The 27,267-nt window shown below is 25.9% G+C and overlaps 3 protein-coding genes across 3 annotated transcripts; 1 reads left to right on the top strand and 2 right to left on the bottom strand.

The window, feature by feature from the left end:
* Nucleotides 1-1,095: 1,095 nt before the first annotated feature.
* Nucleotides 1,096-7,958, bottom strand: LOC112602756 (rho GTPase-activating protein 17-like). The gene is made up of 15 exons (XM_025351014.1): nucleotides 7,829-7,958; nucleotides 4,819-4,951; nucleotides 4,591-4,747; nucleotides 4,464-4,537; nucleotides 3,997-4,185; nucleotides 3,561-3,669; nucleotides 3,323-3,473; nucleotides 2,941-3,268; nucleotides 2,637-2,846; nucleotides 2,477-2,556; nucleotides 2,249-2,405; nucleotides 1,718-2,120; nucleotides 1,533-1,656; nucleotides 1,327-1,437; nucleotides 1,096-1,269 (listed from the first exon to the last, which is right to left on the bottom strand). Exons 2-15 carry the CDS (start codon nucleotides 4,869-4,871, stop codon nucleotides 1,160-1,162), a joined length of 2,256 nt encoding a protein of 751 aa, XP_025206799.1. The 5' UTR covers nucleotides 4,872-4,951; nucleotides 7,829-7,958; the 3' UTR covers nucleotides 1,096-1,159.
* A 520-nt stretch (nucleotides 7,959-8,478) lies between these two features.
* LOC112602757 (nuclear protein localization protein 4 homolog) lies at nucleotides 8,479-26,913 on the top strand. The gene is made up of 11 exons (XM_025351016.1): nucleotides 8,479-8,493; nucleotides 8,948-9,028; nucleotides 9,220-9,581; nucleotides 9,652-9,789; nucleotides 9,854-9,977; nucleotides 10,046-10,225; nucleotides 10,330-10,467; nucleotides 10,535-10,682; nucleotides 11,154-11,314; nucleotides 26,241-26,531; nucleotides 26,602-26,913. Exons 1-11 carry the CDS (start codon nucleotides 8,479-8,481, stop codon nucleotides 26,854-26,856), a joined length of 1,893 nt encoding a protein of 630 aa, XP_025206801.1. The 3' UTR covers nucleotides 26,857-26,913.
* Nucleotides 14,219-18,123, bottom strand: LOC112602759. Its single transcript, XM_025351017.1, has 4 exons — nucleotides 17,172-18,123; nucleotides 15,816-16,115; nucleotides 15,598-15,747; nucleotides 14,219-15,538 (listed from the first exon to the last, which is right to left on the bottom strand). Exons 2-4 carry the CDS (start codon nucleotides 16,113-16,115, stop codon nucleotides 14,360-14,362), a joined length of 1,629 nt encoding a protein of 542 aa, XP_025206802.1. The 5' UTR covers nucleotides 17,172-18,123; the 3' UTR covers nucleotides 14,219-14,359.
* Nucleotides 26,914-27,267: the final 354 nt, after the last annotated feature.

Genomic DNA, 27,267 nt, shown 5'->3' on the forward strand with positions numbered 1-27,267 from the left:
CACGACACGACGGATATGATTAAACTGATAATCTATTAGCTATGTTAACTATGTCCCTTTAAATAATAATAAAATTAACTAATATAGCTCAATACTAGATAAGACATCATAATTATGTTTTACAATACACATTATATCGATTTTAAAAACATAATAAAATGAATTGTAGAAAAATCCTAACATTTTTAATTTTTATAAAGTAACTTAAATGTTAGGCCAGTTGAGTGGTATGCAGGTTACCAATTGCCCATCCCTGATCTAGACTATCAATTTGATTTAATTTATTAATAACTTGCTATTTTAAATGCAAACTATTTACTCAAAAATTCTGTTAAATTGATTAATACATTCCTTTTAAAAGTATGTGCAATCTAAATTTATATTAAATTCTTAGCTTTGTATTAAGTATGAAACGTAAGATGCTATTTATTTATTTTATTGTTTAATACTTAAGCATAATTTCTGTGTTGAATAGTTATTCAACTAAAATAGTTATTTTATACATTTAAACTCTTAAAGAGCTTATGCCTATTGATAATTATAAATAAAATAAATAATTAAAACATCAAACTTTTATTTTAAAGATACATAGGACCAAAACTTTTAACATAGTGGTTTTTACTTTCGATAAACATTTTTATATAGTGCACAATGATCTAATAGAAAATTGATAAAAAAAATAATATAAATAATTCAACATGGCTACATTAAATAATCTCAACGTTCAGTTTTTAGTTATTTTACCCTGTTTTACAGTTTTAATAATTATAAATGAAAATAAATGTTTAGTAAAAAAAAATACAAGAAAATACCTTTAATTTATACATAAGGTCTAAAAATAAATATTAAATTACAATCTGTAAATAGGTAAATAACAATTTGTTTTTAAGAAAAATATATTGTAATAATCATTTACATAATTTAAATAATATATGTACGTATATATAATTAAAAGATAAAATATTTCAAGTTAACAAAAAATATAAATTAATTAATAAATAAATAAATAATGGTAGGCAAAGGTCAAAAAATAGAAATTATTAAATGCTTCTTTTGTCAGTGAAATTAAACTCAAAAAAAAACTTTACTATTTCTTTGGTCAATGTATTAATAATGAAATAAAAACAAGTCGTAACTTTCTATCACTTTTATTTTAATGTTATAAATCTGTACTTTCAGGTTCCTTTTTAGTAGAAAAAACTGGTGGTGGTGGTGGTGGAGGTATAGGTCGCTGGGTTCTTGTTGGTGTTTTTAATGCTAATGATTGTCCTAAAATTAATTTCAAATCAGGTTAAAATATCATTAAATAATTATTAATATGCTAACCAGATAGGATGTCTGATGGTGTATTTCGGTGACTAGAAAAAGTTGGACTTATACAACCTCCATTATCATCATTTTGACTCTCTTGGTTTGTATAACATGTATCCATTATATCTAAAATATCAATATCATATGTAAATATTTTTTTAAGTATCAACTTCAAAAGTAAAATTAAATACAATAATAATAAATTAATAATTAATTCTAACCGGTATGTTGATTTTGGTTGATTTCTTTATCATCACATTGATCACCAACTTGTATCAATGAAACTTGTTGTTTAGACACAGTGTACAAATGTGCCCTTTCCAACATAGGGCCTCCTTGGTCTAACTATAAATATAAAAATAGAATCAATATTCAAGCATACATAGTGAAATTAAATTATCATTACATCTACTTTATCATTAGAAACATCTGTTAATATTCTAAGACTCCTAAATGAAGAACTTAATGGTCTTTGTAAAGATGCTGGTCGTTCAGGTATAGCAGGTTTACGGAAAACTGTATCATCAGAGGTTTCAAGTATTGTGCGTGGAGCAACTGCAGGTTTAACAGGGCGTTTTAAAGAACCTGTATCAGCAGACGGTAACTTTTCCTTAGGAGATTCAGTAGTTTGACTAGGTTTCGGTAAGGAACCAGGCGGAGGTTTATCACAGTTTGCTTTATCTTGGTCTTTCGTAGTGACAGAAGAACTTTCAAATATGTTGTTTGTCTTGTTTGTTGGTGATGGTGGAACAGGAGCTGGTTTACTTTTACGTCCTCTAGTATGTGGTTTTGGGCTCTCTGAAGGAGGACTAAATATATCATAATCAAATTTTATAGTTTATTAATTAATTTAAATAGTTTAATAAATGTTGATTTTAATAGTTTTATAATAGTTACAATAAAACACACATATAATAATCATACAAACATTAAATACCTCATATCAGTAATATTAGTACTAGATCTACTTCGTTTCAAATTTGTGTCAAAAGCATCATTTGTAAATATCAAATGTGTATCCCCACTACTGGATCTTTTGTGACCATTAAAATCATTTACATCTAATACCTTTAATGTAACATAAAATTCTTCTTCTGAAATTAAAATAATTTTTATTATTTAATAATGAAAATTAGTTAATAAAAATTTAATATATGATTTTTACCCCCAGGAAAAATCCAATCCGAATGGGATATTAGACAGTCTACAATGATATTATGACATGCAGCTGCATTCATATTTAATCTAGTTAATAAAACAAATAAAAAAAAAAGAATAAATAATATTAAACATTATACAATGATTAAATGCCTAAGAATTCTTACCCTATATTATCATTTTTATCTTCAGGTGTCCATAAAAGGTTAGGTGCAATAACTATAGCCAAATTTTGTGGACTCATTTTATTTACATCTTGATGTTTGGTCAACAAAGCCAAAAATTTAATTATATATCTTAAGTTGTATAAATTCGATTGAGGTAATTTTTGAACAACGTTTAGGATTGCTTGAAGTCTACTTTCACTAGTTTGTAGTCTGATAAATAATTATAATATATTACACAATTTTTCAATAATAATAACAAAATAATATTAAGTAACTTATAAATGAAACTGAATTGAATACATACTTAGCTGCAGCCATCCATTCTTCATATAAATGATGAGTTAATAGAGGTTCAGGTAATTGTCTTAAATAAGATTTTAAAACTCCAGCTATTATATGAGGATCTCTATATTCAACTGCTGATTCTAAATCTAGACAATTAGAATCTAATCTGAGTTTCATGCATCGTACTTTAGAAGCACCAGCTGCAATTCTAAATAATCCTTCTTCTTCCACACCCATTTCCAATAAAGCACAAATACATAGTTCAATTGGATAGGCTATTCGCCTTTTAGTAACTCTTAAATGGTCTTCAAGTTTTTGACCAAAAACTGGTTTTGAAGGGTTAATATCTATATAAAATGTTTATATTAGTATTAAAAATATTTAAAGATTATGCAACATACCAATAACAGTTTCTAATTCAGGAACTATTTCATCCAAAACAGCTAATGCAGTTTGGTGGTAAGAACGTTGATGTTTTATTAATTCTATAAGAACAGATGAAAGTTCTGCTTCTCGTGATATTAACTGAAATATTTCCGATGCTAGAGAGTCCTAAGTGTTATTAAAAAAAAAATATATATATATATATATATATTTATTTTAAAGGAATAACTAATATCAAATATTATATACACATACTTTACATTGTTCAACTTTCAATTCTATATCTTCTAATTCTTCTTTAACCGCATCTACTTTATTTGTATGAGAACTTCCAGAATTAGAATTTTTTAAGATTCCTTGGTATCTATAAAAAAAAAAATAATAATAAATAAAATAATAATAGTCATAACTTAAATACTAAAAGAAAAATAACAAAAGTAAAGTAGGTAATAATTAATTATTATATAATGTAACATTTATACAGATAACAGTATTAAATATTTTTTATTTATTCATAAGAAAATCAATTCTTTGAGCTATTTATTACAATTATTAAATAAATATCCTATTGAATTTAAAAATTAATACAGGATTATGGACTTTAAAGAAACTTTTGTCTATATTATAGAGTAAATGAAAAAAAAATAAAATAATGTATAATTTATAGTTATTAAATATAAAGAAATATTACTTTGCTCGAGCTGAATCCATATCAAACACCAACTTAGTAAGTAATCGTTTTTGCTTTATAATATTTGGCACATCTACATCCAGTATTTGTTGTAACTTACTAAGCACTGTTTGTTCAATACGTGATTCATAATCTACACCGGCATTAGCTAAACATATTTGTACTTTGCTACATTCCACTAATACTTGTCTAAAAAATAATAAACATTTAAAATATAATTTAAATTTATACTGAATAAAAAAATATGTACATCTTTTAAGTTAAAGTCAAATTAGATTAAGCCACTATACAAAAACAAACTGTAAATTTAAATTTTAAAATATTAAAGTAATTATTTTTTTATTTCACAATAATAAAAACATAATACTACTAAAAAGAAAAAGTTCCTCATATTTATTCATAAGTTACCCTGGGTATAAGTTGCTTTATTGCAAACTATAAAAATATTAAATTAAAAAATATTTTACCTTAATAAATTATCTTCTTCATTAGAGCCATTATCAAGCATTGCCATTGCCAGCAAATAGTCAGGCATTTTTTTCTAAAATATTAAAAATAAATTATTAATGAATAAAAAAAATATATATTACTTACAAGTCGTTTTTCACGAGCAGGAGCATCATGGCCAAGCCCAGGTGATATTAATGTAGCTAATAATTTTTTTGTAGTATTTTGACAAGCGTTCTTTATAAACTCAACTCGTTTTTCTGCAGTTTGTAAGGTATCAGAAAGAGCTTCAGTTTTACCTGACCTATAAATAAAAATTAATAAAAAATGTTATTTAAATATTTAAAACAATAAAAATAATTAAAAACATCATACCTAGAGAATGTCTGGTCAGCAAATTGCTTAACCTTAAAAAACTGCCTCTTCATCTTTGTTTTAAAACTTAAATAATATAAGTTAATTGAATTATTCTATCATATTATTGTCATGAAATGAAAAACTATATAACCTAAAAACCAAAAATAACAATATTAAACATACATTTCATTTTATTAGATAGTTGTGGTTAAAAATGGCAGATGCATACAATTATCATAAAAATTAAGTAAATATTAACAATTTTTATATTAATTTGATTAAATAATTATTTAATAAAATTTAAAATGTTAATAAAAGAGGAGACTGGAAATTGTAAGATATTAAAATAGGTATATCTGTTATTTGAAATGATTGTACAATTTAAATAAATATTTGATGTTAAATTAAATGTAAATAACATTGATAAAATTTTATCTCATAGACGAACTTAAATACTAAAGAATTAAAAAAAAAAAAGAAATTGGATAACATAATTAAGTCATTTAATTAAATATTAAAATCATTAAATAAATACAAACAAAAATATAAATTAAATATACTGCAAGTTGTTTAAGACATTGAAATATAGTAATATTATGTTCTAAAACATATTATAAAATATAGTGAATTAGATGAAACATACTCAACAATGATTGTATTCAAAAAGTAGGTAATGAAAAATGTTCTCACGGAGATGCAAGAAAAAACTATATATATAGACAAAATTTATTTAACAATACTAATTAAAATAAAGCTACTTTTAAATAAAAGATGGCTAGAATAGGCATACATGTTGGCTGTGTCACAGCATAAAATTAAAATTAAATAACAACAGATACTATTAGTTAATATCTTGGACCAGTATAACAATATTAATAAATATTTTTTAATACAAGTTAAATAAAAGTTTTTTTTTTTTTCATTATTCTTTAATTTTAAAATAAAGTTAATCAGTTTAATATTGTATAATTTATTAATTTTATGCACATGAAATAAAATATGGATGTATTTTATTTAAAACTAATTATCTAATTCAAAGATTCACAACATTTTTTAAGTTAAAATAAAAGTGAAAGTAATTTCATGTTATGAATAATAAATAAACTTACAGTGAGTCATTTCTAAAAATGATCAAATAAATAGAAACAATTTAAAAATTTACATTATTTGTATAATATATGTATATCTTCTTTGATTAAGTATAATTCTGATCTTGTATTAAATCAAAACTGTTAATTAGGACATTATTGATAATAGCTCTCATATGCATATTTGCAATCTTAATTATTAACATGTAGTTTATACATATTATCTATAGTAATAAAGAACATCATAAAGATGTAAGAGATATCAAATAATTATAAGCAAAATAAATTACAATGATAACCTATAAAATATTATTATTGAAACCCAAAATTATTTGCCTGGATATAAATACATAGTAATACAGGCAAAAGACTGAATAAATTATTTTATTTAACTACCACAGGTATATTTTGAATTATTGGGCTTATTGTTTTAATAAAAATAACAATTTTATTTAACAATATACACTATTATGAATCATAAATAAATGTCTATTAATTACTTATAATACAAGTTATAATATCCAATAAATGTTTATTATTAATATAATTTATTTTATTTATTATTTTATAATTTATAATTATTTCAATGCCTGCATAGCTCAGCATAGCATAAAATAACAATTTTCTAGATAAAATAAGAATAACAACAACAATAATAACAAATATATCGATTACATTTTGTAGAATAGTAAAATGTAATTAATAGAACTAATTTATACTTAAAAATGTATTAATGGAATTTAACAGTATAAAATAAATCATAATCATATACCTAAAATATGAAAAAAAACCATTAAAATCATTAGTTGACAATTTCAAAAGAACAATTATTAAATATATATTTTTTTATTTAGTATACTTTAAAAAAAAATAAAAAAAACTTATTATTGTTTAAATAATAAGTCATTTAATGAGGTCATTCATCCTTTATGTATTTTTTTTTTTTAAATATAATTGTATAAATAATCTATAGGGATTTCTTACTAACTACATATTCATTTAAAAATTATATAATGAAATATCTTTTATACTTTTATCATAAACAAAATTTTAGACAAAAAATCTAGTTTTTAATTTAAACAAATATTTTTTATGACTATTAGTATGGTATGAAAAAAAATACAAATGTATAAATAAAAATAAAGATGTGTTAATTAACATGCTATAGGCATAATTTAGCATTATATCTACCTAAAACCTAATAATTCATTATTTAAATTGATATTTAAAACTAAAATAAAGAATTCTTAGATAAATATGTATAAGTTATATAAGTGAATTTATTCAAATTATAAATATATTTTATTAATTTAAAAATTGTTTTTTATTTTTGTGTATGATAATCATAGACATTATTTTAATTTTTTTACAACTCAATATAGTTCTTTGTTAAATTATGACAAAAACATTATATTGTTTCTGATTTTCTTAACAATCGACTAACATGAAAAAAATAAAAATATTAATATTAATATTGGTAAATCTAAGTATAATAATATTAATACATTTTAATATTTTTATACCTAGCTAAAATAATTTGATTTTAGTAATAGGTACAATAATATAATTACCAATAGATAAACCATTATTTTTATTTTAAACAATTCAATCGATATGAATAATATTTATTAGGTATTCAAATAGAGAATTTATAAACCAGCGTTTTAATGTAAAAAAAATAATACAGATGTTTTAATTTACATTGAGAATAATCAATAAGTCAGAAATAATTAGTATATTCGAGTAAAATGATAAAATTCAGTTTAACTTTGAAACAAGAGATTAAGTTGTACTACATGAGTAAATGTTGATTTGTTCTGATTTTTAAGTAAATCCTTATGAAACAATATTTTAAAATAAAATTTAAAATTTACTTTGGTAGTAGCTAAATTACTTTAACAATCATTGTATAAAGAAAATAAGTAAAAAGTTTAACTTACAATACACTGATAGCGATCCAACGTTATCCTCCGATCATCGAATTTCGAGAAGGACAACTATAGTCTTCTACAACATAAACGGAAACGTTTTTTACTCATTAAGAGTAAAAATTCAATTTTTCTACCACTAGATAAGGAAAAAACTTTAAAAACTGGTGAAGGAAAATGTCAACATTTATACAGCGCTGCCAACAGAGATAACTAATCGATTGTCATATTTTGTTATTGCATATAGCATACTTTTTTTTAGTAAAATAGAATTTATTTCAACAAAGTACAATTATTGCAGTCGAGTGTTGACTCACACCTACAACCATACAAATAGAACACTAATTCATGTATTCTCGCTACATTGTTGTCATGATAAAATAATATCTAAACCATTAAAAACCATTTAAGAATTAAATTGAAAAATAATCGAAAAGTGTAACGTAAATTCGATTTTTAGACCCTGCACTGTACACGTAATCGTTAGTTGGTAGAATCGATAACACTTCTGATATGAAAAATTTTCTTTGAATTTTTCCTTGTTTCTAAAAGAATTTTTGTTTTATTCTACAGCTTTCGAACTTTTACACATTATTTAATATTTTATAGTGAAGACGATATAATTAAGTATTTAATTGTTTAATCATAAATGCTGCAGAGAAATGGCAGGACAAATAGTGAGTACTTAAATATCATAGAGTTACATTTTTCTATTGTTATACAAAATAAAATCATACTTTTTCCATATAAAGGTGCTGTGTCATTGAGTGTTTACTTGTTTTTAAATGTTTTCTTTTAAAACGTCAACCAGACTTTTGATAATTTAAATTTCCTACATGTCAAGAATTATTTAATTTCAATTTAATTTATATTATTTTTTAACTTTAAATTGTTCATATTTATGTTTTTTTTTCACCAAAAATTTATTTTAGTGACAACTATTAAAATTTATAACTATCCTAGATTATCCATTATTTAATTTTTTGTTCAAATATTTTAGTTTTTTTTATTTTTTATAAGTTGTATTTTCAACTATTATTTTTTAATATCACTGTTAAACTAACCTTTACTTACTCTTAAACAATTATTTTATCTATATATATATTTATTTTAAAACTAATATTTTTTCAGGTATTACGTGTAGAATCTCCAGATGGAACAAAAAGAGTACAAGTGTCACTTACAGAATCAAGTTATAATTTATTTGAAAAAGTAATAAAGTTTACCCATTAAAACATTATTTATTTATTTTAATATAAATTAAACTTTGTATTTTAAAAATATTGAAATTTATACAAGAAATATAATATGTTAAAAATTAAAATACTTATTTTAATGAAACCTTAATTGTGTATTTAGAACTATTTAAAAAAAAAATAAAAATAATTTTTAAATTTTTTCAGGTGTACAATGCATTTTCTCTTACAAACTATGGTTTTACATTATTTAATGATCGGAACCGTAAAAATGAAATTAAATCATCTAAAAGCGTATACTTGAGCAGCTTAAATCTGAAACATGGAGATAAAATATACTTATGTCCATTAGATCCAGATAATATATGGGCAATTCCTGGTCCGTCAAATGCAGATTCAGTTAATGGAAGTCGTTCTTCATCAGTTGTTTCTACACCAGGATCTAGTACATCACTGCCATCAAATGGAAAGAAAAGTTCAGGATCAACAAGTCAAATAGAAGAAGATGAAGTGGATAAACTATTATGGAAATTAGATGGAAAAATTAAACGCCTCAAAGACAAAAAATAGTAATTTATATTATACATTCTTAATTGTTCATATTATTTAATTAACATAATGATAACGATAAACTTTAAGTTGCCGTCATGGTGATAATGGATGTTGTGTCCATTGTTCACCCTTAGAACCATATGATGAGGAATATTTAAAAACACAAAATATGAAGCATTTATCTTTTCATTCATACTTAAGAAAAATGACTGCAGGAGTTGCTAAGTAATTTAACTATTTTTGGAAAATTATATAAATTATTCAATTAAATTGAATTTTATATTTTTAGAGGGAAATTTTTATTATTAGAAAACATAAGTTGTAAGATAAAAGAAGGCTGTGCTGGACATTTACCATGGCCAAAAGGTATATGTTCAAAATGTCAACCATCAGCTATTACATTAAACAGACAGGTAAAAAGAATTATTAAATGTTTGTTAACTATTTTATTGATGTATACAACTGTTTTTGATTTTGGTAGACCTATAGGCATGTTGACAATGTTATGTTTGAAAACTCAGAATTAGTGGAACGTTTTTTGAACTATTGGAGGATTACAGGACATCAACGTATTGGATTTTTGTATGGACGATATGAAATGCATCCTGATATACCACTTGGTATACGAGCTGTAGTTGCAGCAATTTATGAACCTCCTCAAGTAAATATATTTCTTTGAATATCTGTTTTTTTTATAGAACACTTAATTCTCTTTTTTTACTGTTCAATTAATATGGCACTAATTTATAAGTACTTATGTTTTAGGAAAGTTCAAGAGATCATATTAAATTATTGCCTGATGAAAAACAAGATATAGTTAATGAATTGGCCAGATGCTTAGGTCTTACATGTGTTGGTTGGATTTTTACCGATCTTTTGACTGAAGACATGCAAAATGGAACTGTATGAGTATTTATTATTTATTTATTACTATGATTATTAATATTTACATTTTTTAAATAACTTTTAGGTAAAATATGTTAGAAACATAAAAAGTCATTTTCTATCTGCTCAAGAATGTATAATGGCTGGATACTTTCAAAATTTACATCCAAATCCTTGTCGTTATGCATCTAATGGATATTTCGGTTCAAAATTTGTTACTGTCTGTGTTACGGGTATGTAAATAAAATTAATAGTGTAATAATATCTTATAAATCATTCAATTATTAAATTTTTTTAATGTAATTTATTAATGCTATAAATTTTTATTCTGAAGCTTAATTTTTATATTATGCATTAGAAATAGAGAAAATGAAAATAAAATTATTATGTCCTTAAGTATACTATAATAGCTATTAAAGTTTGTCATACAATCTGAAAATACACAATTATCTTTTAGAATTTATTATGAATAAAAAATTCCATTATTTATTTCCATTAAGTATTCTTATTATCTGATTTGGAATAAAATTGATAGTTTTTATAATATTTTATCAAAATTTCTAACAGTCTAATCTATAAGTTTTATAAATTGTTTATCTAGCCAAGTGGCTCAGTTCATATTTATGATAATTTTAATTAATAATAATTGATTTATATTTTAATTTTAATTTATTACTTTTACTTAATTTGTATGGGTTTTACAGGAGACGAAAAATGTCAAGTACACATGGAAGGTTATAGTGTGTCTAATCAGTGTATGGCTTTAGTTAAAGATGATTGTTTGGTACCAACCAAGGATGTACCCGAATTGGGGTTTGTTCGAGAATCTTCGGACAAACAATATGTGCCTGACGTCTACTATAAGGTATGTATAACAAAGTTCTATACATTTTTTTTATTAATTATAATGATTACTATTCAAAAGATTGGTGCATCATTAAAATTAAAAGATATTTTAACTAATTAGAATATACATAAAAATATTATTTTTAAAAAGATGGAAAAATTTATAATATTAATTACTGAAATCTTGAAGAGTATTAAAAATAAATTAATTGATAAGTTTAAATTTCATGAAAATAATCTAGTAACAAATTTAATTTATATATTATATATTACATTACACAAAATATTTATTAACTACTAGGAAATAGATATACAGAGTATTTAAAATTATTTTAAATGGTGTTATGTTTTAAGTTCTATGGTTGTTTAGTGACGATACATTAAATAAAATAATATTATATATAATTTAGTTTCTGGTAGATTCATTGTCTCACAAACAATATCTAATGTATAGTAAATTTAAGCTCATTCTTGTTCCCTTATATTTATAGTAATTGAATTAGTCATTTTTTTAGCTCTTTCTTCTATAGTTAATAACAATATTAATATTATGTAAAAGAAATAGTCACTTACAGTCATAGATCTGGAATTTTTTTTTTTGGATGGTTATAAATTTAACCAATAAAGCTGATTCAGATAATGCAGTAAAATTTAAATTAAGTATTCCAAATGAAAATCATTGTATTTGAAAATTTTGCACGGGCTTGACAAGATGTAAAGCATTAAATAAGTCATCTATTATTTTAATTATTCGTAAACAAAATTAAGCATCTTAGACAAAATAAAACTGTTACATATCTTCTTTAACAGATAATTGGTTAAATAAAAATTAATGTAAATTTGTGCTTTATAAAATGATAATATTAACAATATATTGCTCCCGTATTCTATCTCATACTGATACATAACAACAAATTTACAAATTGGATTTTTACCACACTTTATTAATGATTAATGTTATAAAATGTTTATGTTATCAAATTCTTAAAAGACAATATTTAGTGTACACAAACAGTTTTTTTTGTATTTTAATTTTTAAATTAGATAGTACTGCAATCTTTTTTTTCAAATGCATACTGGTTTTTAAAAAAAATACATGAAAAAAGAACTGCTTGAACAGTTTGTTATTTTGTAGTTTTTATTCCCCTCTACAATTTAGATAGTAAGTAAATTTATTCTAATATTGACTATGAATAATCTGTTTTAAGAATCTTGTATGTAGTTTTTTTTATGCTAGGCATATGCATGACTTAGCAATATATGCGAGTAAAACTTCATTTTAAGTACTATATTTTGTTTTTAATTTAAATCATTTAAAATTGAAAATTTATTTTTTAAATATGATCTTAAGTAATCTAAACAAGTCAATTCATAACATTTAAAAAATTATGTAATGATTAATAACTGTAACATTTGCTTAATGGAGATTAATATTAAAGCTTATATATAGTAATTTATGATTCACTCCAATTAAAAATATGCTATACTATATCCAATGGTATTATCATGTTAGATCTCCCCAAAACCAATAAAGTATATAAGTGTATTTAAGTTTTTAAGCTGTTTAACTTAATGGATATTTTAAATTCTAAACAAACTGATGGATCTGCCTTTAGGTTTTAATTATGGGGCAATTCACACACATTTCTTGATAGTTTTTAAAAACACCTCAATAAAAGATAATATATTATAATATAATAAATAATAATAATAATAATAAATAAATAAATAAATATGATTTCTCTCAATGTTATAAAATTGTGTAGTTTTTTTCTCAGTTTTTTAAAATATAATGATTTGTCTTTATTAATACTAAGGCATCCTATCTAATCAATTCATGTTGCTTAAATCTTTTTTTATTAAATTTTAAAAATATAGTAGTACGATAAGTACTTTCTAAAAATCACAATTATAAATTCTACTAATAAATGTAAAAATTTTAAAATATTTTTTACATGTTTTAATAATAATTATTATTTAATTAAAATGTACTTATTTTGGAAAACTAGGGAGTCTGTGTTTAAAAGTATGCGTACATTTATTAAATTTAGATACTCTAAAAATATTGAAAAACAAATAGTGGCTCACAATTAGAACTGTATTTTTATACTTTCAAAATTTAAATGAAGGATTTACTATTCATGAATATTTTTATTAAATAAAAATAATAAATCCCATTGAAAATATATTTATTTTTCATGATACACTCCAAAATTATTTACAATTAATTTGTATATGAATATGTCTTTATTTACGATTTGATTATTAATATATTAATCTTATTCATCAACATAAGTATTTAATATGTACATTTATATTATGTAACTTGGTTCATTTGTGCTTTACTATTATTTAGTAAAATAAAATAAACAAACTTGTCTTGTGATGAATAAAACGTTTTCAAAAACAAAGTTATGTCTGGGTAAAATCAAAAAATAATGCGGACATTGAGATAACATTAAAAAATATTCATGAGACCATTTTTTTACTTACATTTAAATTTAACTATTTTCTATTAAAATTTAAAAAATACTGTTTACTGTGGGAATACATTAAATTACAAAATATAAATGTTGATACTTTTTTTTTTTTTACTTCAAATTAACAATAATTAAATCAACTTTAATAGATCTATACATAGTTAAATGTAAAAACAATGTAATTGAAGTTGTAAAATGTTGACATAAATTTTTGTGAACCTCAAACACTATAAAATATTTAATATTATTCCAGATTTTAAATATATAACTTATGCATATTTGTAAGAAAGTATAATTAAGATATAATGGTACACATTTTGAAAAATAATAACATAAATAATTCACTGTGCATAACTTAAATTTTTAAAACACTGTTATATTATTTGATACATTTTAATATATGTGGGAATAATTATCGTTATTGTTTAAAATTAATACATATGATAATATACTGTTTGGATTTTAAAATAAATTTATCAAAACCTTCGATAATGGATTACAAAAATACACATAAATGTTCACTTGTTTCTATAAACTACTCGATCGATTATTTAGTTTAAATTTACATCAAAAAGGGGGTTATGTTAAACTTTACCACAACTAGATATGACAAATGTCTTGGACGGTTTGCCAGTTTGATCTCCAAACGAGGCCATTTTTTCAACGAGATCAATGCCATCTACCACATGTCCAAAAATTGCTGTAAACCCACGCATCTCTTGTAGTATAATACGAAACTGTGATCCAACCATACCCATATTGTCATGACGTTTTTGAGTGCGACGCATTCCTACAGCTCCTCGAACTGCAGGAAACTTAGTATCATCAGGCATGAAGTAACTTTCATCATATATAGATTTACCGCCACGACCATTGTTTAATTCAAAATCACCTGTAATCACAGATTCTCCTTCCCAACACTGAAATATTGAGCAGCCTTTATATGAAAAACCACTTGTATCTCCCACCGTTAATACTTCAAAATTTTTAGACATTTTTGGCGCTACATCTGGACGAGTTTCAATGACTAAACGACCAAATGATGTCCCGTTTACTTCAATATTAAAGTAAAACATGGGGAAAGTATTAACATTACGTATTGAAGGTACGCTATTCAAAATAGCTGGAGGTGGACTGTTTTGTGAAGTTATTAGTACTGGTTCATTTGATGAAATTGAAGAAAGAGATGTTGTGTATTGAGTAGTAGATGAATTTCCAGGAGAATTTTTTGAAAATTCTGGTCCATTTACAAGTTGTGTGACATGTTTAGGTAATACATATCTTGTAAACAATTGTGCTGTGCAATAGTTAGCCAAGAAAAAAATATGAGTATTTGGATTTGCCAAATCTGCAGATTTATATGATTCTAAAGCCATGGACTGTAATGACGACAACGATTGTTTGATCATACTAAAATCTAATAAGTTAGTAGAAGATATAATATCTTCTAATTGGCCATGTGCAAATTGTTCAGAGTATTTATTTTGTACTTTCTGTTTCACTTGTTCTAACCGATTTAAATATAATTGTAAATCATATAAATCATCTGTACGTAAATTTGACGGTTTAATACTATTCAAAGCTTCATTGGTCTGCAGTAAATCATTTGTATTTTGAGTCCAACCACTATTTAGTTCAAGTTCAATTTGAGTTTTTAGTGTGTTACAAGCGTCTAAAACCCTTAAGAGAAATTGGCGTTTGTGTCCGAATAAATTTTGTATTTCACTCATCAATTTAGCAATAGCTATAGTTTCAACTTGAACCTGTAATATAAAAATAAGTTATAAATAAGTTTAAAATTTAAATAGGAAATAATACTTACTTCACTGATTAGATGGTCACGTGCATCATTATTAGATTTTATAGAATGCCCAATATGATCAGATTGAGTTCCACACGCTCGACATAACAGCTGTTGACAATTGTAACACCAAAATGAAAATGGCATTCCATGAGTATGACAATTTTCACCCTAAAAACAAATAATTATCAAAATATTTTAACTAATAACATTTTTTAAAATCAATATTAATGACAAACCTTTCGTTCTTTATCAACAGATTTATTGACTTTAACATTTGCCAGGTGTCTAATTAGACTGAGAATTGACTTTTGTGTTCGTAGAGTCTCTGGAGATTGCTCATCTAATTCAGTACGTTTCCAGCAATTTATGCAGTACACTTCTAAACCTTTGAGCATAGTAGTCTTAACACATTGCAAACAAAAACAGTGTTTACAACTAAGTTCTTTTGGCACAAATTCTGTTTCATTGAATTTCTGCTTGCAACAGCCACATATTATAAGTTCTTCAAATTCAAAATCTTTTTTAGTATCCATCATCTATAAACAATTGACAGTTGTTAATTAGGCACTTTTGTATTCAGTTAATATAATATAATAAATTTAAAAAATAAGAGTATTTATTGAATAAGACTATCAGTACCATGTGGATAATTTGTTTTTAAATAATTAATAGGGAAAAAAAAGTGCAACAATATGCATACATCAAATACTTTTACTGTATTTATTATCATTCTAAGGCTAAAAATTAATCATTTGCTTTCTATCATAATTTGATATACATATGTTTAAAGGTATTTAAATACTATAGTAAAATACCTAGAAGTAAATTCAAAATAATTGAGTGGATTAATTAATTTGATAAGATTTTTTTATCAATTTCTTAAACTCAAATTCAAAATTAAATATTTGTTGATGTCTTATTCTTTAATGATTATTTAATATTTATTTATTAATTTATTATGATAATTAAATCGTAGATATTTATGTTTATAATTAAATAATTTGAATATTATGTAAAATATTAGTTATTGACATTTTTTGTTAAAAATTTAATAATATAAATAATTAGATACCCACATTAAAACTCATTATCAGTAATTGTATTTATTTGCCAAGTATAATTAAAGATTTGAATAGCGTTAAAATGAACACTATATTTTACGTACGAGAATTTTTAACCTTGAAATTCATGATTAAGATTACAATAATACGATTTTTTAAAGCTTTCGACCAGATAATACATCTCATTTATCAGTTCTTATTAAGTACCTACGACATAATAATATCAATGCATTATGTATGTACAATAATATATTATTGTTTTTCACTCGGGAGCATGACGAAGGTCAAGGGTGGTCGATAATAATAACATTTAACAGGATTCAAATCAACTGTGGCAGCGTCTCTCTAAATGCGTTTTATTTTTATTTTTTCAAAAGAAATTTAGGCGGTCCAACACGGTTCCCCGGGATTACGGCAAACCCCAATATTATTGTATTGATATCAACACAACATAACGTAAAAATATAATACGCATCATAAATATTGGTTAATACGTATATGACGGTGTACGCAGACGCGAAATAAACTTACACTTTGGTGCAATGTAAACAATATATAACGGGCGGCCGAACGATTAGCGCCGTGAGTTACACATGTAGGTAGTATAATATATTATTATATATTGTGATAAATATATTACGACGACGGTGTATAAAAAAAAAATAATAATAATAATAATAATAAACAACAACGCGTGAGCGTTGATAAGTACGGTCAGTGTACAGTGAGCGCGTAAAAATACTAATTATTACGAGTTACGCCTTACGCACTTATCAATGGCGACGACGGACAAACGCGGCGCGACCGACGGCGCACTGTATAAAATATTAATAAAAATAATAATAATTAAAAAAAATAATAATAATATATCGCGACGGTTGCTCTCGGCGAAATGTGCGACAGAGTAAAAATTTATTCGATTATCGAATAATAATAACGTTTTTCGTTGTGCATCAAACGAACGACAAACGACGGGAAGGCGACGACGGTGGGACGTTGAAGGCAGACGGCGACAACGTTCGGAACGATAAAATGTATTATTACGAATTACGATAATAATAATAATAATAAATTATACGATTTGTTGCGAAACCGTTTAATAAATCGTATATTTTATATTATTATTTGGCGCGACGACGACGGTGCCGTTGTTGTTATCGCAGCAGCAGCGTGACCGGGGCGGCGTCGTTGTCGGTGTGCCGTCATCGTTGATTTTCTGCCGTGCACAACAACACGCGAATCGAGCTCGACACTGTCGGCGGCCGTACCGTTCGGTAATAACCAACAATAACAATAACGACGACCACAACAACAACAACAACAACTACTACTACGACGGTATCGACGACAGCGGCCGCCGTGTTGCATGGCGATCGCTTTGGACGGTGTGTGTACGACTGACGGTGACTGGTGTCGCGGCTGCGTCGGGCCCGGTGTTTGTGTCGATCCCTCTCCCGCGCGCGCGGGTTTTTCGGAAGTACGCGGTTCGCTGGCGGGGCCCGGGTCCGGGTTTCGGCGCTATTTTTTTTTTCTTTCCCTTCTTCCTTCTTCCCACGCCACGGTCTTGTTGTTGTTGTTTTCCATCCGCCCCGGCGAACCCTCCCCACCGGCCCTATCATCACACCGCAATGTCATGTCTACAGTGCATGACGTACGCACGGTCTACCGTAACATTATTTACGTTAATACCCACGTCGTCGTCGTCGCTGCCGCAGTTCCCCACGACCCCCCCAATCAAATTGCAGTCCGACTGGCCACCGGTTGTTGTTGTTGGTGATGGCTGTGATGGAGTAATTATTATCGGTGGCAGGGCGGAGGGGTCAAACAAAAATGTCGTGTCTCCGCATCTTCTCGTCTCTATTTTTTTGATTCGTCGCGTTGCGATGTATAATAATATAATAACATGAATATTCGACGACGACATGGTTTGCTCTGCTTTCAAAATTACAAACCGACACCGGCGGCCTTGCCAGCCGCCGAAAACGAATGCGATCCATTCGGCGATAGGCGATGTAACGATATCGACGTGTAAAATTTGAAGTGTTATTTCGTACGAGTATATAATATGACTATAACGTAATATTTTAACATAATCATTATTCATTAATTAACGAGTGTTAGAGATGGCGACACTACGATAGTGTACTCCATATACATTATTGTTCTTAGTGAGAATTCTATAAATTGTCTGAGAAAAAGATATAATTGTATTTATTTAGCGACAAACGTAGTTTTTAATTCAACATTCTTCTAGAAAATAAAAAAGCTATAAGTTTAAGAATTAAATTAAATTAAAATACTGTGAATACCGTAAATAACCGAAGAGAGAACACAGATAATTGTTTCTTATCTTTAAGTTTGATAATAGCCAATAGGTCATTTCACTTAGTTACTTATACTTAACCCACGAAATTGGTTCTACTGAATGAAAATGTATCATATTGCACGTTTGTAAGACGAAAACAACACATGTCATGCTTTTGTGGCATCCTCTTAAATCTTAATGTTAAAGTACGATCCAGTAAATGGTAAACACATACAAAAATTCCAGTCACATTAACATTAAAATAATCATTAACTTCGTATTCTTATAATCATTTAATAAGATGGTTTGTATTATTGTCTGTTTGTGGTTACTGGTTAGTATACCTGATATTTTGGACGAGATATTACTATTATATATCTCTGTATACGACATGAAGTTGTACAGAACCACAGTTTTTTTGTGAAATTTTTGGTGAAAACTACAACCATTATACAATTATTATCTATTCTTAGTTTTGTTTTTTCCGATTGTTTTTAAAAAATATCTATTTTTGATTCATCAAAGTACAAACTAGATATTATCAAAAACTGCGTTATAAATTCAGTACTCCCAGTGGCGTAGTTATGATTTTGAACATTGTATATTGAAATTATCAAACCGGGACATTATATTGAATAACCTTTTTTTTTTTGCTTGTATGATATGGAAATATAAAATAAATAGGTACATCCTTTTTTAAGGCTTTAGGGGGAATCTATCCTTCATATCCCCCCGATGTCTACGCGTATGATTGCTCCACTCCACAATCATAAATATTAAACATACTTATATTTTAAATTCTGGACAGATCAACCAATGAGAATGTCTTGATTTTACAATTTTTTTTTTTTATTTTTTGTCTAAAGACACTGTTTTAATAGAAAAAATTATCCGATCAACAATTCTGAGGGAGGTTTCTGCTAACAATTGAATCTAGTTAGTAGTTAGTGTTGCTGTAATTAAAAACAAAAATGTCTTAGTGCTATTTAATTTAATTGGGAAAAACTAAAATAAAATACTAATATTTGTTCAAGTTTTAATATTGTTATTGAAATAATTGTTTTTAACCTTGGTTACCAAAAATTAAACTGTCTCGGCGTCTTCACTAAAAATTGATTTAATCATGTATTATAATCGTTGAAATTAAATCTAACACATCCATAACAGTTACCTATACAATGATGACTTACATTCGATACTTACTATACAGCAGAATGGATTTTTTGTATAAACTGTAAGCTAAAAAATAATCGAGGAAGGGTTCTGTCCCTACTAAAATTATTCTGCTCGCTCCTCGAAAAAATCCTGCGCACGTGCACGTTTATGATGCAATAATTGCAATGTAATAAAATTATATTGTTACAGTTTTAAACGCGGTAATTGCGTATTACATTACTAACTACTATTTTAATAGTACACTATCATCTAATAAAATTATATTATGTACGTATAGTGTTATTAGTATTGGGACAATGGTTGTTTCCGGACGAAACTACGAAAGCGAAACGCCGTCAAACTGTATACGGTATTTCGTGTCGCGTTGATATGGCTGCATCTGCTCGGCCATCCGCAATTCACGGTCAAATATGTACCGCCACCCGGCACAACAAATGCCGTCCCGCTCATCTATGCTAACACCGCCGCCGCCCCGCCATTTTCTCAATCCGATCGACCCCTAAACCCTCGACTACCCGCCGCCTGACCTTTGTTGCATTGCAGCACACGCGCACACGGTCGTCGTCGTACTTCACTTTCCAATTTCTCGCCGCAGCAAATTCTCCCTCCCACGCTTTTAGAACGAAGCGACGCGACGCAACCCTACCTCAGTTTGGGCTGGTCCAGTGAGAGCGTTTGTTTCTGTTATTATTATTATTATTATTATTCACCGTCCGGGGGTTTGAGCACCCCAGCCACCGCCGACCTTGGCCACTGACGTCACCCGAGCGTTGTGTTTTTGTTTCACCCTCTTTTGCGTTTCGGATCGCAACACTAAATGTTATATTTTTTAATGATAATATTATTATTGTTTTACCGCCATTCGAAAACGCACACGATTGCCACATAGCCTACCTTTGTTTCGTAGGCAATAACCTGCATGGAATAGTGCGGTTTCCGCTGGGTCGGTCGGTCGTCCGTGTTTTTTTCCTGCACAAGGTACGCTCGTGACGATCACCGAAGATTAGTTGTCTTTATACCATCAAGAGAATAACATTTTTAATTTTTTACTTATACTGCAGAAATGTGTGTTTCCGTTGATTTGAAAAATCTCGTTTCAATTAACACTTTTCGTCCACATGTCCACATCCACTTGAGGGTTGGCCGTATATTAACTTATACAATATATTATTATATAAAAGTAATTTTTTATTCGTTTTATTTCACCGGCAAGATACATTATTAGAAACGAGAGTGTTACAAATTTACGTTTTTTATTATTCTTATATGTACTTGATATTCGAGTATTCGACCCTTTGGTCGTTTTTATACAATACGCACATGTTGTTATTAGTGTTCCATTATATTATGATAAATTGTTACAAAAAAAATATATAACGTCCTTTGTCAAAAAATTGTATTCTTTGAGAAACGTAAACCTGTATTTATCGATTACCTTTTTTTTTTCGTATCCATCTATTTGTATTGGGAACCCAATTTGAACACATATTTTAGAACTCCAAGTTATACCTTTATTAACATTTGTGTTACGTATTCCATAGGTACTATAAATTTTGTTTACACGTTCATATTACAAAACTGGTATAATATTCAATCGCCTGAATTCTCAGTATTGTAAAAGACTCGTACATCTCACATTTAATATCATCCCTAATTTTTTATAGGAAAAACTCATTGCCATCATAGTTTCCTTAGTTATTTGGTTTTTAAAATACATTTCTATCATATAAAAACATTCAAATAGTGATAATTATATACACAGCAATAGGATAATAATAAATAATAAAATAATAAAATCTTTAATTTCTAAAATCTAGAGTGAACGTTAAAAAATCACACAGAGTTATTAATTCCAATAACATTTAATATTATTATTTATTAGTTTCCTAAATAACTGGTAATAACTTTTAAAATATACCTTCCTCCTGTTGTTGATTACCGAATTATTGTCGTTATGAGTGTATGACTATAATCTTGTATAATGTTTATACGCAGTAGAAGAGTAACTTGAAGTACATTTTTTTGTGGAAATAAAAATATAAATACTTTTCTTTGATTGTGTCCAAATACGTAATTATTGGAGGCGAAAAGAAGCTCTTCTAACCCTCAAATAATAAATGTATTCAAGTAGACACTGTCTGTCTTTTAAATTTTTCAGAATTATAAAATTAATAAAATAATATCAATTTTACCTATCATATTACCTAATTTATTTAACACTATAACATTAAGTTTATACGTACACCATATAAATATTTTAATAACTAACTATAATATTTTTCATGAATATTTTGATTTTACAACTAAATATTTAAAGAAGGTAGATATAACGATTTTAATTATTTTATTTTAATTTAAAAGTATGATTCGTAAGTATTTTAAACTTTTAACATATTTTAATAAATTTTGTACACTTAATAACATTTTCAACTGCAATGTCTTCCCCAAAAATTAATTAAATTTAACGTATTGCTATTTACTAATAGTAATATAAATTACTTAAACAGCAATTTACATTTATCATAAAATATACTTAGTCTAGTCATCTTTACTTAGAATACATTTTTGTATGTAATGAACTCAAATTTAACACAAATATTACAGTGATTTCTCAATAACGATAAACACTCCACATTTTGTGAACAGAACTGTTATCTACTTCACCCTTTTTTATATTAGATAATAACACGAACGCACACAGAAAAATATTATTTAAGCATAATGCTTTCAATAAAAATATTAACGTTTTGTAATATATCGTACAACAAGAAATTAAATTGTTTAAAACGTATTTAAATATTGATGGAAAACGATATGTTTTTACCCCCAGTCTTCACTATTGAATTCTCATCGATTGCTCCAGAATATGCATCATGCAGGAGCGTCATTTCAGTTGTTTAATAGGTCTAAAGAAAAAATATTAATCCAATATGTTTCTGTATAAAAAAATTAGATTTCAGAACCAATAACTATAACAAAGTAGGTCTCTATCACTGTGCACTATCATTGCATAATCTCATCACAATTTACTTATATTTAAAACAAACAAATTGTATTAAAAAACAAGTCTGTTTTAGTTGATTAATTATTATCAAAACCCATAATTCATAAATATGTATTAATATTTTTCTTGACATTTTAACATTCGAGTTTCGAGTAGTTATAGATTCGATAAATCTAAATTTATATTTCAAATAATACTTATAAAATATTTATTTAAATGATGGTATAATGACGAAATAGGTATACGTACAGTAAACGAAATTTTTTTATAGGATGCAAAAATGATTGTCTAATAGTACCTCGGATTTACTTCATTTTGAAATTAAGTACATTTATAGGTCTATCATATTTCGTAAATTTAATATTAATTGATAGTTTATTTGTGTTCTATTTATTTGGATATTAATTGTACAATATTATGAATCAAACATTGTCATGAATAAGAAAGTATTCAATATTTGATTAAAAATTAAAAATATTAGTTGATAAATTATGAAGAATGAAAAATTGATAGTTAGATTAACAACAATAAATCGCGACGACTATAAGGGTAAAAGATCTTAAAATTTTTATATGTATTTTGAATTTTCCAAAAAAAAGTATACTTTCAAATACTACATCAAATTGCAAATGGCCTTTATATTCTTAACCAAAAATTGAGTTAATGGACGAAACGTTTCTGTTAGTTATTTAGATAGAAAATTTTGTCCCCGGGAGTTATTAGTCCTTGGACGTTCGGTCTCCAGCATTTTGGTTATACGACGTTTTTATATTGACAATACGTTATATATATATATACAATTTAATGTTTAAATGATAATAATACAAAGTATTAAAAAATAAATAAATGTCTTGATAATTAGCTTATATATATTATTTATAGAATGTTATCCTAATATTTATATTTATTGAATTTTTATAAATATGTAATATGTCTGCAAATACTGCATTGATACAAAAATAATAATAATAATAATTAATAATGAACAGAAAACAATAAGTCTTAAAGATAATAAAATAAAATTGTATTGTACAGAATTTAAATATAATAATAATGATAATAATATTTTAAATTATTTTATAAACATAAGTCAGTTGAGCTAAAAAGAAAAAAATCATTTATAACTTTTTTATTATCTAAGTATTTATTTTATTGTCATTTAAACATTAAATTTTTTATTTAAAATAAATGAATTGATTGTCAATGAAATTATGAAAAGTAATCTTAAATTTATTTCTGAACTTTATATTATTTTAATTTCTACCTATTTAAATATAACTAAAATAAATTATAAAAACAATAATAAAAAAAACCTTAAACCCTAACGTCTTGGCTATAATTAAAAAAACGTTGGGGACCAAACGTCTTACGGTTTATTTCTGTTGGGGACTAAAATGTCCTATCTATATAATTAACCAGGATGAAACGTCCAAAAACTCAATTTTTGGTTGGAGACGAAACAGCCTAAAATCTTTTATTACCATCCATTATTTAAGTCCCATTATTATATAAGTTAACTATTTTTATTCTTTTGTATCTTTATGGATGTAAAATTCATTATTTTAATTTATTATTATTTGTTATTATCAAATACTCTGAAAGATTGATTTTGAAATTTCACATTTTTATTTTCTATACTGTGATATATAGAGCAGTGTTTCTCAACCTGCGGGTCGCGACCCTCTTAGGGGTCGCCAACTTATTAATAATTAGGGTCGCTAACCTATGATTTAAAATTCAATAACAAAAACACAAAAATTTAAAAGCTCAAATAATAAAATAAAGTAATGAAAAATATAAAATCAATAAATATAAAACACTGTATTGTATAATCTATGCGAGTATAAGTATAAAAAAAATATATACATAGGAGGTCGCTAGAAAATCGAATTCGAAAGGTGGTCGCCATAGTAAAAAGGTTGAGAAACTCTGATATAGAGTACACTATTTTAAATTTGTGCCCTGTTACTCTTGTAATTTATTAAATTCTATACGATTAATAATGACTTATAAGTATGTAAAAAATTATATTCTATCGTTAATTTAATTCAAGGAATTTTTTTCTTTACGAGACGTTTATAAATCTATAAAATGGAATTAACGCATATTTGATTGCATATTTTAGTATTTGCGCATACTTTACCAGTTTACCTCATATTTATTAATAATAAATGCTTATTTTTAATTTAATCTTTACTCCTTATTCCTACACTTTCAATAATAGGTCTTTATTTTTAGATTTTTTTTTTCTATAATTATGTTTTATAATCTTAATTTTTAATCATAGGCAACAGGTAATTTATTTTTATTTTTTTAAATTATTTACTTACATATTAATATATTATTTTATGTAAGACATAATCATCTTTTGCATCATCTATTCTATTTTCTAATGTGTTTTTTCAAAATTCTTTATAAATTTCTTTGATTATCACATTTTGTCTATTACCAATAACTAAACATACAATATAGGTAATTATAAAGTAAAAACATATATTTAATTATTAAATATCTGTAAAATCGGATAATATTGGACTGTCTATACATTTTAGATTCCGAACCGAGCGATGAATGTATTGATTTTAGAATAATTATTTAAAAATTAGATTCATTTCAAACTATTTTACCTCAAATGACAAACTCATTTACGTCGTTATTTTGTTTATTGACTTATAAGTTAAATTATTGATAACTAAAATATGTGATATCGTATCATAATTATCAATATTATGTTATAACTTATATTATTATAATACAAAATATTCTAAACTGATAGATCGTCTCTGCTCAAAATTGTTTTGGTAGGTATATAATGATTGGTAACCCATTTGACACCTATTAGTATAGCAAAGCGGTACCTACTTATCTAACTTTTTTTTTTTAATACCAACAATTAAAAACAAGAAGTTTTAAAATTGTTAAAATTCCATAAAATACACGTTTATATAAGTTAATATTATGTAGCCTAATAATCACAATCAGTTTTAAAAATCTATTTTTATGTCTTAATTATGTTATCTATTTATAATTTATATCGATAATAATTAATTTTATTTATATGAGTTCATGAATCATGTTTCAATTAGCACTTTAATTTTGTTTGTACTTTTTTTAGGAGAAAGACAGTTATGGCAATGAGGTGTCAAAATTAGCCCGTCCATTACCTGTGGAGTATTTGTTATTAGATGTACCAGCTTCAACACCCTTAATTCCACTGAATACGTTCACATCAATTAAAGACATCACAAAATTCCCTGTTGAGAACAGATTAATTGATGGACATATTCAAGACTTTGATTCATTGTGCAAATACCTAAGACAATTCACTCCGTCACAATTTTACGAGTCTATTTCCGATTTTCATTTTCTATTGTATATTGCTACAATGGATATGCTACCCATGAAAGTAATTTGTTTTTTAAATACCTATTTCTTACTCTTCCTGTACCTGCTTAATTAAATAATTTATTTTTCAGGATTCAATGGCTCCACTGTTAGAAGCAATACGATCTAATGATAAACAGGCAGTAGTTGAATGGTCTAGATCAGACGTATGGGCAACACTCGAGCAATTGATCAGCAATACTTCTGATTCTGCTGTATCGGGGCATGTTGGAAACGGTTTTGCATCTGTTCAGACAGAATCGTGGACATGCATACATTGCACCTTTATGAATAATTCTGATCGGCAATCATGCGATATATGCAGATTGCCAAGGGATATCAACTAAATGTTGTATAGAAAACATGTATCTCATTCACAGTAAATATAATTATATATATACATATTTTTTTATGCATTGTTTATTATATTGAAAAAAGAACTAATTAATAACACAGGTAATATTATATAATGAATTTTCGTTTTGTTGTATAGAACATTAAAATTTAAGGTTATAAAAATACAAAAAAAGGTGGATTACTCCAAAGTAAAAAAAATTTCCAATTTTAATTAAGTTTTTTAATTTCAATAGAAATTTATAGTAATTTTTAACTTTATTGTACTGGTATTTTATTTTAATTGATTTTTCTTTGTATAAAAATTGAAAACAATAAAGTTTATACCAAAGTAAAAAAAATGACTTGATTACTTAACACATGATGTATGCCATAAAATATTGAATATTTTATTTTATGATTTC

This window comes from Melanaphis sacchari, unplaced genomic scaffold (genome assembly GCF_002803265.2).
Source record: "Melanaphis sacchari strain LSU unplaced genomic scaffold, SCAv2.0 Contig8_pilon_pilon, whole genome shotgun sequence".
Classification (NCBI taxonomy): Eukaryota; Metazoa; Arthropoda; class Insecta; order Hemiptera; family Aphididae; genus Melanaphis; species Melanaphis sacchari.